Source organism: Terrapene carolina, unplaced genomic scaffold (genome assembly GCF_002925995.2).
Source record: "Terrapene carolina triunguis isolate 2854851 unplaced genomic scaffold, T_m_triunguis-2.0 Scaffold66, whole genome shotgun sequence".
Classification (NCBI taxonomy): Eukaryota; Metazoa; Chordata; order Testudines; family Emydidae; genus Terrapene; species Terrapene triunguis.
In genome coordinates this window covers 62,075,539-62,089,569 of record NW_020664417.1, presented here as the reverse complement: position 1 = coordinate 62,089,569, position 14,031 = coordinate 62,075,539, and the positions used below count along the sequence as shown (strand labels likewise).

Genomic DNA, 14,031 nt, shown 5'->3' with positions numbered 1-14,031 from the left:
GCATTATGGGCAGCTATCCCACAGAGCACCTTTTCCCATTCTGGCACCGTGGGTTGTGGGAAGGGGGCGTGGGTGCGGGGGATTCTGGGTCCTGTCCCAATGCCCCGTGATGCATCGCTTCGCATCCCAGAAATCCCTTTGTTTCCGTACACCTTTGGCACCATCTTTCAACGGTTTCTGTGCAGCGCGATCTGTCTGCAGGAAATGGAGTCCGAACTGCTGAGGCGTATGCTGACGAGTCTCGCCAGCATGTCACGTTTGGCTGTCGAACTATTCCTTAAGATCCAAAGTAACAGTGAGAGTGAGGGTGAGGAGTCCGACGATGCTATCGAGCCGCGTAACATGTACGACACGAAATTACTTGTGGAATTCACGGACATGCTCAGCACCGTGGAACGCCGCTTTTGGGCTTGGGAAACAAGCACCGAGTGGTGGGATCACATCGTCATGGAAGTCTGGGATGACGAGCAGTGGCTGCAGAACTTTCGGATGAGAAAAGCCACTTTCATGGGACTGTGTGAGGAGCTTGCCCCCACCCTGCGGCGCAAGGACACGAGATTGAGAGCTGCCCTGCCAGTGGAGAAGCGGGGGCTATTGCAATCTGGAAGCTGGCAACTCCAGACAGCTACCGGTTGGTCGCAAACCAGTTTGGAGTGGGAAAGTCGACCGTTGGAATCGTGTTGATGCAAGTTTGCAAGGCCATTAATCACATCCTACTCAGAAGAACGGTGACTCTGGGTAACGTGCAGGAAATAGTGGATGGCTTTGCACAAATGGGGTTCCCTAACTGTGGAGGGGCGATAGATGGGACGCACATTCCTAATCTGGCACCACCCCACCTAGGATCCGAGTACGTTAATCGGAAAGGGTATTTCTCTATGGTTCTCCAGGCGCTTGTGGATCACTGTGGGCATTTCATTGACATTAACACAGGCTGGCCCAGAAAGGTGCATGACGCATGCATCTTTTGGAACACTTGGCTGTTCAGGAAGATGCAGGCCGGGACTTTTTTCCCAGAGTGGAAGATCACGGTAGGGGAAGTTGAAATGCCCATTGTGATCCTTGGAGACCCCGCTTACCCGTTAATGCCATGGCTCATGAAACCCTACACAGGGAGACTTGACAGCAGCAAGGAATGGTTCAACTACAGGCTGAGCCTGTGCTGAATGACTGTGGAGTGTGCCTTTGGCCGTTTAAAGGGCCGCTGGCGATCTCTGTATGGGAAGCTGGACTTGGCCGAAAACAGCATCCCCGCGGTTATATCCGCGTGCTGTGCCCTCCATAATATTTGTGAAGGGAAGGGTGAAAGCTTCACTCAGGCATGGACCTCCGAGGTTCAACACCTGGAGGCTGAATTTGCACAGCCAGAGAGCAGGGCTATTACAGGGGCCCAGCGTGGGGCTGCAAGGATTAGGGATGCCTTGAGGGAGCAATTTGAGGCTGAAAACTAGCAGTAATATCTGGTGCCCTGCACGGGAGTGAAGTGCAGTAGTTCCAATCTTTAGGAATCAGTGTTTGCTAAGCAGACAAGCAGACTTGCAGTGCCTGTTTATTTCCTGGGCTAAGGAGTCTTTTACTTTATGCAATAATAAAGAATGTTTTCAAAGCCAAAAAATCCATTTATTGAAAAGGAAAAAAAATTATTTATTGAAAAGAAACAAGGGGGTGGAGTGGGGAACAGTACAATCACAGATTCGCGTATGTCCTGTCTGGTGTGCTGTGCAGTGAGTGCTGCACTTCAGGACAGCTATACTGCATGGTGATGGGGGTTGAGTGCAGAGGGTAAGGGTCGTGGTTTTCAGGGCTGGGTGGTGAAGATACTGGTGTTGGAGGCAGCAGGTGGCGTGAAGAACACGGAAGTTGGGGAAAGTGGGTTGGAGGTGACAGTGGGGCACAACGGAAAGAGTTTTGGGACAAGGGCTCTGGGGGGGGTGACGTTTGCGTTTCCGGTACTGCTCCTCTTTCTGCATGGCTACCAGCTCCTGGATAGCGTTTGCTTGGCGCACCAGGATGCTTATGAGCCTATCAGTGCTTTGCTGCCAGTGCGCGGTGCTTTGCCGCCGGTGCGCTGCGTTTTCCTGGCGGATCCTGCTTTCTCTCTCCCTCCAGTTCTGTGCTTTCTCATTCTCTTTAATAGATTGCTGCATCACTTCTTGCAGCATGTCTTCTTTGCTTTTTCGCGGTCTCTTCCTGAGTCTTTGCAGTCTCTGAGCAGGCGATAAGAGGGATGGCTGAGGTCTCAAGGTTGATGCAGCTGTATAGGCAAAATGCAACATTTAACAGGGGCAGCATTGTTTATACCAGACAGAGTAATGATTCCCCCCGCACTTAAGGAATAGAAAACACACAGGGTCTACACAATAGCATAATTTTCCCGTCCGAAACAGAGCACACATATCCCACGGGAGCCTCAAAATGGTGAGTAAGGGGACTGATTGTTTCAGGGCTGCACTGTCCTCTGGGTTTCTGTGCCTTGGGGAGAGCCAACAGCTTCAGGGGTGCTGAACACTGAACACTGTCCCAACATTTTCCACAGGAGTTCGTCCTGAACGATATCTCGCTGCTGAGGGTGACCTGGGAAGCAAGGGAGGGTCTTCTACTGCAATGTGGCTTCCGCCCTGGCCCATATGCAGCTTGCCTGTGTGCAGCAATGGTCCCCCCGCCCCTCGCGGCACAGTGGCGCGGACACGTTAGCCTGGCTGGGACAAGGACCACGGTAGCTCTCCCGATAAACCTGCGCAAGCGCATTGCACATGTTCTGGAATAGAGGAGATTACCGAGGCCGATTACCACGATGTGATAAACCACATCAATGCACTATTCCGCATCTAGGCATGCATGCCTAACCCTCCTCTCCCAAAGAGCCCGCACCGAAAAAATTCCTTCTTGGTTAACCCCAAGTATCGCATCCAGCTCTTTGTAGAATTGGCAGGTCACGGGGGGAGCACCCGAGCGGCCGTTTACGTCGCGGGCTTTGCGGTAGGCACTCTGCAGCTCCTTCACTTTAATCCTGCACTGCAGGGCGTCCCGGTCATGGCCCCTTTCCATCATGTCCTTTGATACGTTCCCGAAGGTATCGTAATTCCTACGGCTGGAGCGCAGCTGGGACTGTACAGCTTCCTCCCCACAAACACTGATGAGGTCCAGCAACTCGCCATTGCTCCATGCTGGGGCTCACTTGGCGCGTGGAGGCATGGTCACCTGGAAAGATTCGCTGATAGCACTCCACGCCACGCCGGGCTGAGCAAACAGGAAGGGGATTTTTAAAATTCCCGGGGAATGTAAAGGGTGGGTCACAAGGTTGGTTACCTGAGGCCAGGGCAGTAGAGTTTGAACTGATGACCAGAGTGGCTAGAACAGGCATTGTGGGATACTGTCGAATAATTCTGGAGGCCATTCACAGCGCATTGGGTGGCCACACTGGCGCCGCAGCGCTGCAGTGGCAGCGCAATACTCGCTATTCCTCTCAGGGAGGTGGAGTACATGCAGTGCTGCAACCACGGAGATACAGCGCTGCAAATGCCTTGAAAGTGTGGACGGGGAGTGAGTTACAGCGCTGGGGGAGCCTTTACAGCACTGTAACTCGCAAGTGTAGCCAAGGCCTCAGGCTTGAACTGGGAATGGCTGAGCCATTACAAACATTGAATCTATCTCCCCATGTAAGTATTCTCACACTTCTTATCAAACTGTCTGTACTGGGCTATCTTGATTATCACTTCAAAAGTTTTTTTCTCTTACTTAATTGGCCTCTCAGAGTTGGTAAGACAACTCCCACCTTTTCATGCTCTCTGTATGTGTGTGTATATATATCTCCTCAATATATGTTCCATTCTATGCATCCGAAGAAGTGGGCTGTAGCCCACGAAAGCTTATGCTCAAATAAATTTGTTAGTCTCTAAGGTGCCACAAGTACTCCTGTTCTTTTTGGTTGAGGAGAGCTTCACTTGGTCTATCCATGGGAACAGCTACCCTATGACAGACTCCAACCCCAACGTGTTGGGTCTGCACTATCTGTTTTTCTCATGTATCTCAAACCTGAGCCCATGTGGAGTGACTGGGACTTCTGCCAAACTTCCCTCTGAGTAAGCCTCCAACCTCTGACACAATTGTAAGATAGCATGCAACGGAAGTGAAAAGCTGTTGAACTCTGATGTAGCCACACTAACATCAGCAACCCCAGATCCTCCCCTCAATATCATACCCCCTCCCTTCCAAACCGTGTGGCTAAATCTGTTGTGGGTTTCCCACACATGCAAAGAGAACAGGCTATGAAAGTTAAAATACACTGTCTGGAGCTGAAAGGAGAACTACCAAAAATGAGAAGTTTCTGCATCGAAATATTAAACAGACTGGTTAATTCAGTATCAGTTCTGCTAATCCAAAAATCCCGCTAACTAGAACGTATGGGAATTCCCCTTTTTAATGCATATTTTGCTTTGTTTTTGATGTTCTGTAAATAAAAGGGACTTTTCTTTAATACAATTTATGTAATACATTTTCTAAATATCCACAAAACTATGTGTAGTCACTCTCTCTCTCTCTCTCTCTCTTTCTATATATGTACACACCACAAATGGCTTGTTCATTTATAAAACACATTTTATTTTATTATAGCCAGTTATCTCCTAAATAAAATGTGTTTTATAAATGAACAAGCCATTTGTGGTGTTTCCAAGTAAGGGCAATCTGGTCAATAAAGTGGTAAATTAAAAGAGTAAAGGACTCTTTTGTTCCTGTTATATCTTTGTCAATTCCTAATAGAAACCATGTTACTTTATCAAAATATATACTAACTTCTTTTCATCAAAAATAAGATACAAAAAAGTGAGCTGTTATGGACTGACCCGATCTCTGTAGATTGTAGCAATTTTGAGTATTACCATGTTAAATATTTTTCTTCATAACTTCAGGTATTAACTAATATACAGTAAATAATTAATAGAGATTTCTGAGAAATTCTGTACTCCCTTTGTAAGCAGATCTAGGCCAACCGGAATGCTTAAGTGCAGCAAAGCAAGAAGAATTAAAAGAGGAATATAGGGCCAAATCCTGTAGGCCTTACATAGGAAAGCTTCTTAATGGATGGGGGAAAGGCTCTGATTGACATAAATGGGCTTTGAATCAGTCCTTTTTGTATGTGCTTAGCATTTAGCACATGAATAGTTCCATTGAACGCAACTAGTCTGTGAATACATCATGCTGTTCATCTTAGAAAAGAGACAAGTAAGGGGGGATATGACAGAGGACTATAAAATCATGAATGGTGTGGAGAAAATGAATAGGGAAGTGTTATTTACCCCTTCACGTAACACAAGAACCAGGGGTCATCCAATGAAAATAATAATAAAACAAACACAAGGAAATACTTTTTCACACAACTCCCAGTCAACCTTTGGAACTTGTTGCCTTGAGAGGTTGTGAGGGCCAAAAGTATAACTGGGTTCAAAAAAGAATTAGGATAAGTTCATGGAGGATGGGTCCATTAATGGCTATTAACCAAGATGGTCAGGGATGAAACCCCAAGCTTTGAGTGTCCCTAAACTGCCAGAAGCGGGCATAGAATGGATCACTCAATAATTACCCTATTCTGTTCATTCCTTCTGAAGCATCTGGTACTGGCCCCTGTCAGAAGACCGGATACTGGGCTAGATGGACCATTGGTCTGACTCAGTATGGCCGTTATGTTATGTTTTTACTACTTAGTACTGCTAAGCTTTCCTCATAACTGAAAATCCAATGATAGTCCTAAGAAAGAACTTTCTTTTATTTTTTATTTAATACAAGCGAGCAATTCTATAAGGCCATAACTTCAAAACATGTCAGGCACAAAATTATTTGTAGACATATTTCAGCCTTAAAAAGCATCCAACCCACCCATCATTTCCATTATTTTCAATTATGACTAGTATTAAAGGGAACACAGCTCCAGAAAAAAATTCACCCTGAACATCTGAGCATGAAATAATTAAAATAGTAGAATTATTATGAATATTTTCCTCTTCTGCCCTTTTATAATAGGCAAACTATATAAGAACACTTTTTACACAATGATTTCACTAATAGAAGTGAAAATAATAATTTCTACATTTATTACATGTATTTGTGGGTTCACAATCATGAATACTATGAGCAAGATAGTGATTTGGTTAACACCGTGTAATTCCATAGTAAATCGGTTGAGTTTCTTACACATCTAGTTGCATTATAAGCAAAATTAACACAGATAAAATCCAAGAATTGGTAAATTATCTTGTGTTCTATACCACAATCATTTCAGTGGACACTGGCAGGTTAGTATTAATAGCCACCTTAAGGTTAGCCCAGAAAAGGCCATGTTTGTTTTTCTCCTTTGGCCACTCCAAGTATGTTCTCTTTGCCATGAGAGCTTTCAGCTTGTGATATCTGGCAGGAATGAGATACTGCGGGATTGGTTCCAGTAAAATGAGGATTAAGCTATTGCAACTTTCACTAAATAATTTGTGATGGGCAAAGGAAAGCTCATAGTGGCACCATTCACTCTGGACAAAATTGGGAGACAAAACAAAGATTGATTTGTAGCTTTTCTCAATGCAGTTTATAATGTTTTCAACTATGCTTTTGCCAGGAATGAAGTTCCTCTCATGCAGACAGATCTGTACAGACCCATCTTCCTTCTCCAGGTTTGGGATCAGATGATTCTTCACCCAGAGGGAATCCCGTTCACTGTATGAAATAAAAGCATGAAAGTGTAAAATGCTTTGCAGATCTTCAGGGTGACTCTTCCGAACCCTACTTTTTGTTTGTGTCCACTGCCACATCATCTTCAAATACCACATTACATCAAAATAGATACACAGAAAGGATGTCACAGCCACTACCACCACTGTAACAACTAGAGCTATAACAAGCAAGAGAGTTGTATTGCAAGATAGTTCAGACAACTGAAAGTCCTTTAGCTGGGTTCCCTTTAAGCCGTCTGGATATTCGCACACATAAGATTCTGGCCAGCCAACCAACCTTCCGCCTGATTTTTTTTCAAAATTAACAAAGTCTCGTAATTCACAAGAACATTGGAATGGATTGTGTCCTCCTCTGAGCTCTCTAATATTTTGACAGCTATGGAAGAAGTCAGATGATGGGGTGAGAATTGAATTCTCTTCTATATTCAGTAATTCCAGACCCCTATAATGACTACATCCAGGTAGCTCAGTTAACCTGTTAAATGCAATATTTAGCTCTTTCAAAGCTTTCAGTTCAGTAATGTCTTTGGGGACAGTTGTGATTTGGTTATTTTGTAGATCAAGTATTTGAGCGTTGATTGGCAAACATCCAAAAACTGAGTCTGTCAATTTGTTTGAGGACAAATTCAGTTTAGCCAGAGTTTCAACCCAGTGGCAGTGGTTCTCATTCTCATCATAATACAGCAAATTCCTACTTATCTCCAAATGTTTCAGTGATTTCATTTTACTCGTCATGGAGCTCACCTTGGAAAGATTCTCTAATTGATTTCTCTGTAAGATAAGCATTTTCAAATGAATCAGAGTGTCACAGTTCTTAAATACCTCATCTGTCAGGGCATTGTATGAAAAATCTAAATATTGAAATAGGCTAGTGTGAGAAGGGCAAAGCATGTGTGGCATATACGCATCAGATATTGTCAAATTTTCAATGTTCATATCTGAAAATGCTTTGTACAGAATATCTTGAGAGAAATAAAAAACCTTAGTACGAATATGCTCCAGTATAAGTGCTTTCATTGAACTACCTGAATAGACAGATTGTGCCGAATAGTTTAAGAGTGAAAAGTCAGTATTGGTCATACTCTGAATAGATTCCGAAAAGGTCAAATTTTTCACAGTGAAATATTCTACAGGTGTATACCAAACAATCATGAAAATTCGCGCAAGGATACTCCAGGACAAATCCACATTGTTGAACCTCAGATTGAGTGTCTTGAATTTCAAAGGGTCAAAAGGAGGGAAAGGGAAATCTGTAGAGTTATATCTAATATTTGACAATTCTAACTTCTCTGAAGTGTTCATTCCATCATACAAAAGGGGGAAAGAAAAGTTTTTGTTTATTGGGAAAACAATGTGAAGGTTCTTTGTGTTTAAGACTGTCAGACTCTTGGATTCATAGTGAGAAAGGTCTTCTAAGGTTAGGAAGACAGTATGCAGTTGCAAATGTGTAATACCTCTGAAGTCTGACTTTCGTATCATTGTGGCACTCAGTCCCAGGTATTCCAGGTTCAACATATTGCCAAATTCCTGACAGATGGGCAAAGTTTTAAACTTATTGAAAGAAAGATCTAAATGTCTAAGACTAGCAAGAGTCTGACAGCACATATTCCACAAGTTGTTATGAGATAAATCTAAGCATTCTAATTTCTCATTGAATTTGAAAACATTGAAGTCAAGCTCTCTGATTAGATTATGAGACAGATTTAATACTCGCAGTTCAGGCAGAGAACTGAAATCTGAGATATGAAGTTCAGAGATGTTTTTCTGTGATAAATCCAACACTGTTGTATGTCTTGATTGGCTTTTTGGAACACAAGCTAGAAAGCTGCTTGAATAGTGTGCAGTAAATTCATTTTCCACAGACAGCTGAATATTATTCCACAATGTGAATGTAAAGATACAAGCAAAAAGGAAGATATTTGTCGTGGATCCCATGATTTCCTCCAGTATTATGCTGTCTCTTTGAAGATGTTGATAATTGTGTTTTCTGTCTAATATTTCTCAGTGCTGACTCCAACCCTATAAAAAGAAATGGCATGATTAAATTGTTGTATTTTTAGTGAGATGAGGGTATATGGTAGAGTATAATTTCACCACATAGTTTATATAATAAAAATGATATCCTGCACATTATTTTTCTAAATTAGTATCAAATTCATATTATTTATTTCCGGTAATTTCTCAAGGACAATTTCTCTGTTAAGTATAAAGGTAAAGTAGCACAAAGAGACTCATGCTTTTATTTTGTTAAATATTTAGTATTTTTCAGTAGGATGGATACAAACACTGATGCCTTTAAAAAAAAATACAGGTAGAAACCGCAAAGGTATGAGCAAATACAAACTTCTCAGCAAACTTTAAAATGAAACAAACTGAAACAGCATTGATGTATTTAGGCATTAAAGGAAAAATCTCATGTAAATAAGAATATCTTACTGGGACCCAGAATCTGCAGATCTAAAGTCTTCCATAGGATGTTCTAGATTGGCCTGGTCCTGACACAGTAGGTGACAAAGCTGCCACAAGTCTTGCAGCCCTGCCCAAAGGTCAGCTAAGCACAATCCTTACACTTAGGCTAGGTCTACACTACCCGCCTGAATCGGCGGGTAGAAATCGACCTCTCGGGGATCGATTTATCGTGTCCCATCGGGACGTGACAATCGATCCCCGAATCGACGCTCTTACTCCACCAGCGAAGGTGGGAGTAAGAGCCGTCGACGGGAAGCCGCGGAGGTCGATTTTGCCACCGTCCTTACAGCGGGGTAAGTCGGCTGCGATACGTCGAATTCAGCTACGCTATTCGCGTAGCTGAATTTGCGTATCTTAAATCGACCCCCCCCGTAGTGAAGACATAGCCTCAGAGGAGCACAGGAGTTTCTCCTCCTGGTTTAGAGGCAGGAAAGTTGGTGGAATCATGGCCCTACACTCCCTCAACACCAGCTCAAGGAGCCAGCCAGTTGTGCGAGGGAGAGCAGGCTACACCAAAGAGATGGTGCTGAGTGTTCATTCCCACTGTGCACTAGTGAGCTTGGGGAAGAATTGTCCCTCCTCCTAAGTACAGCAACTAAAATACATCAAAAAGTGTAGAACAATGTGATTACAGTGTGACCATAGTGTAGTCAATGTATCTGTATGATCCAGTATTCCACACAAAGCTAGTACTAACCTCATGGCACTGCAAAGGCCCCCACATCTGCTAGTTTCAGCCCTGCATTGCCTTGCAGTGGCAGCAGGACAGACCAAGAATCTCTAAGAAAGGTCAAGGAGGAAAACAGCATAAGGCAGGATCTGTGGGTTAAAAACTCCCTGGGGACAGATATTGTGGAGATAGAAACTGGCCCAATGTGGTGATCTTATGGCCAAACTTTTCAGCATTATGAAGCGTCTTGAAGAGGTGTTTGCCCAACAACAGGCCAAGAATGTTGGTGGCATTACTATCATCTAAGTGTATGTCCATACTATACTCACAGGGTGTGATTGCAGCTCAAGTAAACATACCGGAGCTAGCTTCAATCTAGCTAGCTCAGGTCCTGGAGCAATGAAAATCCACAGTGCACACTTCAGTATGGGCTTCAAAAGCCCACTCAGAACCCTGGGTAATTATTCACAGGGCTAACCCATGATGAAGCTTGCCACAGCTTCACTGCTCCAGTACTTGACCTAGCTCCAGTGCATCCACTTGAGCTGCAATCCCCTCCTGTGATGATGACAGACATACCCTAAGGCAAGTAATTAATGCAATGAACACCTGACTTTAAGTATTAGTGACTCATCAACTGTTGCAGGAGAAATATAAAACCCTGCACTTTGGTTCTAGGCAGGTAAAATGCTTTTCAGTTCACCCTTAAAGTAATTTTTGTTTAAATAACAATCAAGTATTCTATGGTATAATCCTAATTAGACCCAGGCTAATTTGATTAGACTAATAAAAAATCTCTTCCCCTCATCTCTCAGTTCCCTTTTTTCTTTGAGACAAGGAAAGCAAAAATACATGTAAAATAAAGCTAATAAAAGCAACAACAAAAGAGTAACAGGATGAAGTGGAAATGTAACTGCTGAGGAAAACAATGTTTTATAAAAATATGGGCCAGATTCTGCCCCATAGGAGTTGTATGAGTGCATCTGAGGGCAGAAGCTGGTTTTATATCAAGCTCAGACTGGTCTATAGGGCTATATTGAAATTTCCCAGGAAGCACCAGGACAGGGAGACTCCCACACCCCCTCCAAACAGTGGCAGATCCCATTCATCTGCAGATCTGAGTCATGGTTGGCAGAGGATCCCAAATCCCGGTAAAACATAGATCTATATGAAGAAGGTGATCCCACTGCTGCAGGAAAATGGAGTCAGGAGACATAGTAAGTGAGGATTCAGCTAGGATGTGGAGGGACCCAAGCTGTGCACTGTTGTCCCTTGTGTTTGAATTTAGCATGCTGCTGTGGTATGAACTATGGTGAAGCGTTATCTGAGACAGGCACCGCATACGCATAACACTGTTGGGTGCTAAAGTCAAACACTGAAGCAGCTCAGCCTACCACAGAATGGTAACATGAAGAGGCAGCAGCAGTGATACTTCCAGTTCCCTTTTACACTGGTTGGAAAAGGGGGAAATTTGCCAAGATATTTGCTATATTTTTGTCCCTTTTTTGTTGAAATTCAACATTCAGATGAAAATTTTCACTGAAATTTCAAAATTCAAATAATTCTAGTCAACATTAGAGGAAACACCAGCCCCCTGGAGTCTGGTGGTGGGGTGAATAGAGACAGCATGAATCACTATTGCCCATTTCACCATTAAATACTCTTTATCTCCTTTCTCTGAAGACATTTGTCTCCCAGTTCAAAGCATCTTCATGTACACACCAAAATATGAAGGATATATACATAACACAGCCTACAAAGTCAATAGCAAGTGAAATTTACTCCTGGGCAAAGGGCTAGCAAAAGGCCTATGCAACACTTAAGTCCCACTTAACCCCTTCAAGGCGGGACTTAAGTGATATCAAGTCTTCATGTTGGTCCTCTGCAAGGGGTGAATTTCTTTCCAAATGCAAACTCCTTTTATAATCAATAATGACCACAGATAAAAAGTAGATAAATAAAGTGGAATATTTTTTACTCATTCTCAATACTTCTAACAAACAGAATCGCACTGCATTTTATTAAGATACTGATACTAGAGTTCAATACAAGCAAACAACTGTCTACATGCTCATCTTAACATATGGGATACTTACATGACCATATGGCTTATCTGGAAGTAAAGCTGCCTGCTATGTAGAGTATTTACCAAAGTCAAACTGCTTAAAATAATACTGAGACAAGTCTGATGGTGTAACAATGGGTGTTTCTGATAGTAGCACAGATGATGTCGAGATTTACCACGTCTCTCCTCAGTCATATGTACAAAAAACAGGAAGCAAAACCTTCACTGTCAACTTCACATTGTACTGAAACCTTTTTCAGGGCTCAATATGCAAGATCCTGAGTGCTGTTTCATGTAAGAACATGAGAAGCTCTTTATTAAGAGAACTGTTTACAGTGGTGCTACAACTCTGACTGGCTTTCTAGCCATATGTACACAGAAGGGCTTCCTGGCACTTCTTCCAAACTCCTCCTCCTTTCCATGTTTGATTCAACATAACAAGCACAAACTTAAAACCTCTGGAGAACACTATGACGCTTGTCTCAGACCATGCCTCAAGTGCTAAGTGCTCACGTTTGTGTTGATTGGCTCACAAAAATGTGTGGGGTGAGGGGGTCAAAACTGTTCCCCTTGTCCTGCGGGGTGGAGTGACATGGGAAGGGCCTGACATGTGGGGAACTGAAAGAGGGTTCCCAATATCGTGTGCTCTCCCCAGGTTGCAGACCATGGCTAGGTTGGCATGCTGGTTTGAACATAGTGTCATAGTGTTCTCCAGCAGAGCTGTTTGCTTCTGCATCATGTCCTGCAGACTTTCTTGTATGTCTTTTCATCATTCTCCAAATGCTCCCTTGTGTCCAGGTGCTCCATCGAAAGCCTCTGGCAGTATATCTACACTAAAAAAAAAAAAAAAAAAAGACCTGTGGCACAGCCGCGACTAGCCTGGGTCTGCTGTTTTGGACTCAAGGGGCTTGGGCTGTGGGGCTAAAAACTGCAGTGAAGACATTTGGTCTTGGGCTGGAGCCTGGGACCTGAAACCCCTTGAGGGGTGTGCATCTGAGGCTGGGCTCCAACCTGAGCTCAAAAGTCTGCACTGCATTTTTAGCCCCACAGCCCAAGCCCCATGAGCCTGAGTCAATTGGCCTGGACTCTAAGACTCAGTGTTGCGAGGTTTTTATTGCTTGATCTTCTGCAACTTATTACTCCAGCCAGCATCTCCTTCCTCGTCCTCTTGAGCTTCCTTCAGAGATTTTTCAAATATTCAGCAGCTGATGAGGCCCCTATCTGTGAAGGTCATGGCATTTCAGCTACAGGGGAGCAGAGACCCTGCACAAGAAATTATTGTCCCAATACTAATCTCCATGCCTACAATTATAAAAAGTTAACTTTTTATTTCAGTTTTGGAATGTTGTTGCCATCTGCTCTTCCCATTCTGGGGTGCACTTGGAGATAGTAAGATATTTTCCACCTTACTTTTCCTTTCTTTAGGACCCCTGTAAAGCTGGATGGGTGGTAGGCTGTGGGGTTGCTGGTGGGCTGACGGTGGGGTGAGGCAGTAGCAGGGGGAAGGTTAGTAAATGCATGCGCACCTCAGCAGGCTGTCCTTATGTTGGAGAATGTTATCCTGAGAGACATCCCCAAGAGGCAGAGAAGGGTTTAGTTCAAAAAGGCAATGGGAAAACTGGGAAGACACAGCAGCGCTGCAATTTACCAGCACGGTATTCCCCCAGCTGATGCAGGCATAGAAGGGAAAAACCAAGTGTATGGCTGACCCTGAGAACGCTGCATTGCCTTGCAATGTGCATGTCAAAATACAGCATTTTCTTTTACTTAAATTCTCTTTTATAACATCTGCATATCAGCACAAAGTTTAATAAATTTACAAGATTAATAGACTTTTGCAGTAATTGGCTTGAACCCAAGGGATTAACAAAACTGAAGGTCTGATTAAAATTAGCCATGAAAGCTTTATAATCTCTGTATGTAGTGCTGTTGTAGCCGTGTCAGTCCCAGGATATTAGAGTAACAAGGTCAGTGAGGTAAAATCTTTGATTGGACCAACTTCTGTTGTTGTTTTTTGTTTGTTTATTTTCACGATCCTATGACTATGTAAGCAGAGTCAGAATGAGCTCTACCCTGACATCTGGTGGTGAATTATGGCGAGTGTGGAA

At 43.4% G+C, this 14,031-nt stretch overlaps 1 protein-coding gene across 1 annotated transcript; it reads right to left on the bottom strand.

Annotated features, from left to right (window-relative positions):
* Positions 1-6,257: 6,257 nt before the first annotated feature.
* Positions 6,258-8,654, bottom strand: LOC112122853 (toll-like receptor 1). Its single transcript, XM_024221560.2, has one exon. It carries the CDS (start codon positions 8,652-8,654, stop codon positions 6,258-6,260), a length of 2,397 nt encoding a protein of 798 aa, XP_024077328.2.
* Between the last annotated feature and the right edge of the window lie 5,377 nt (positions 8,655-14,031).

Bases quoted from the DNA above. Each gene is read 5' to 3' on its own strand.
- LOC112122853 (XM_024221560.2), bottom strand. From the start codon at position 8,654: ATGGGATCCACGACAAATATCTTCCTTTTTGCTTGTATCTTTACATTC.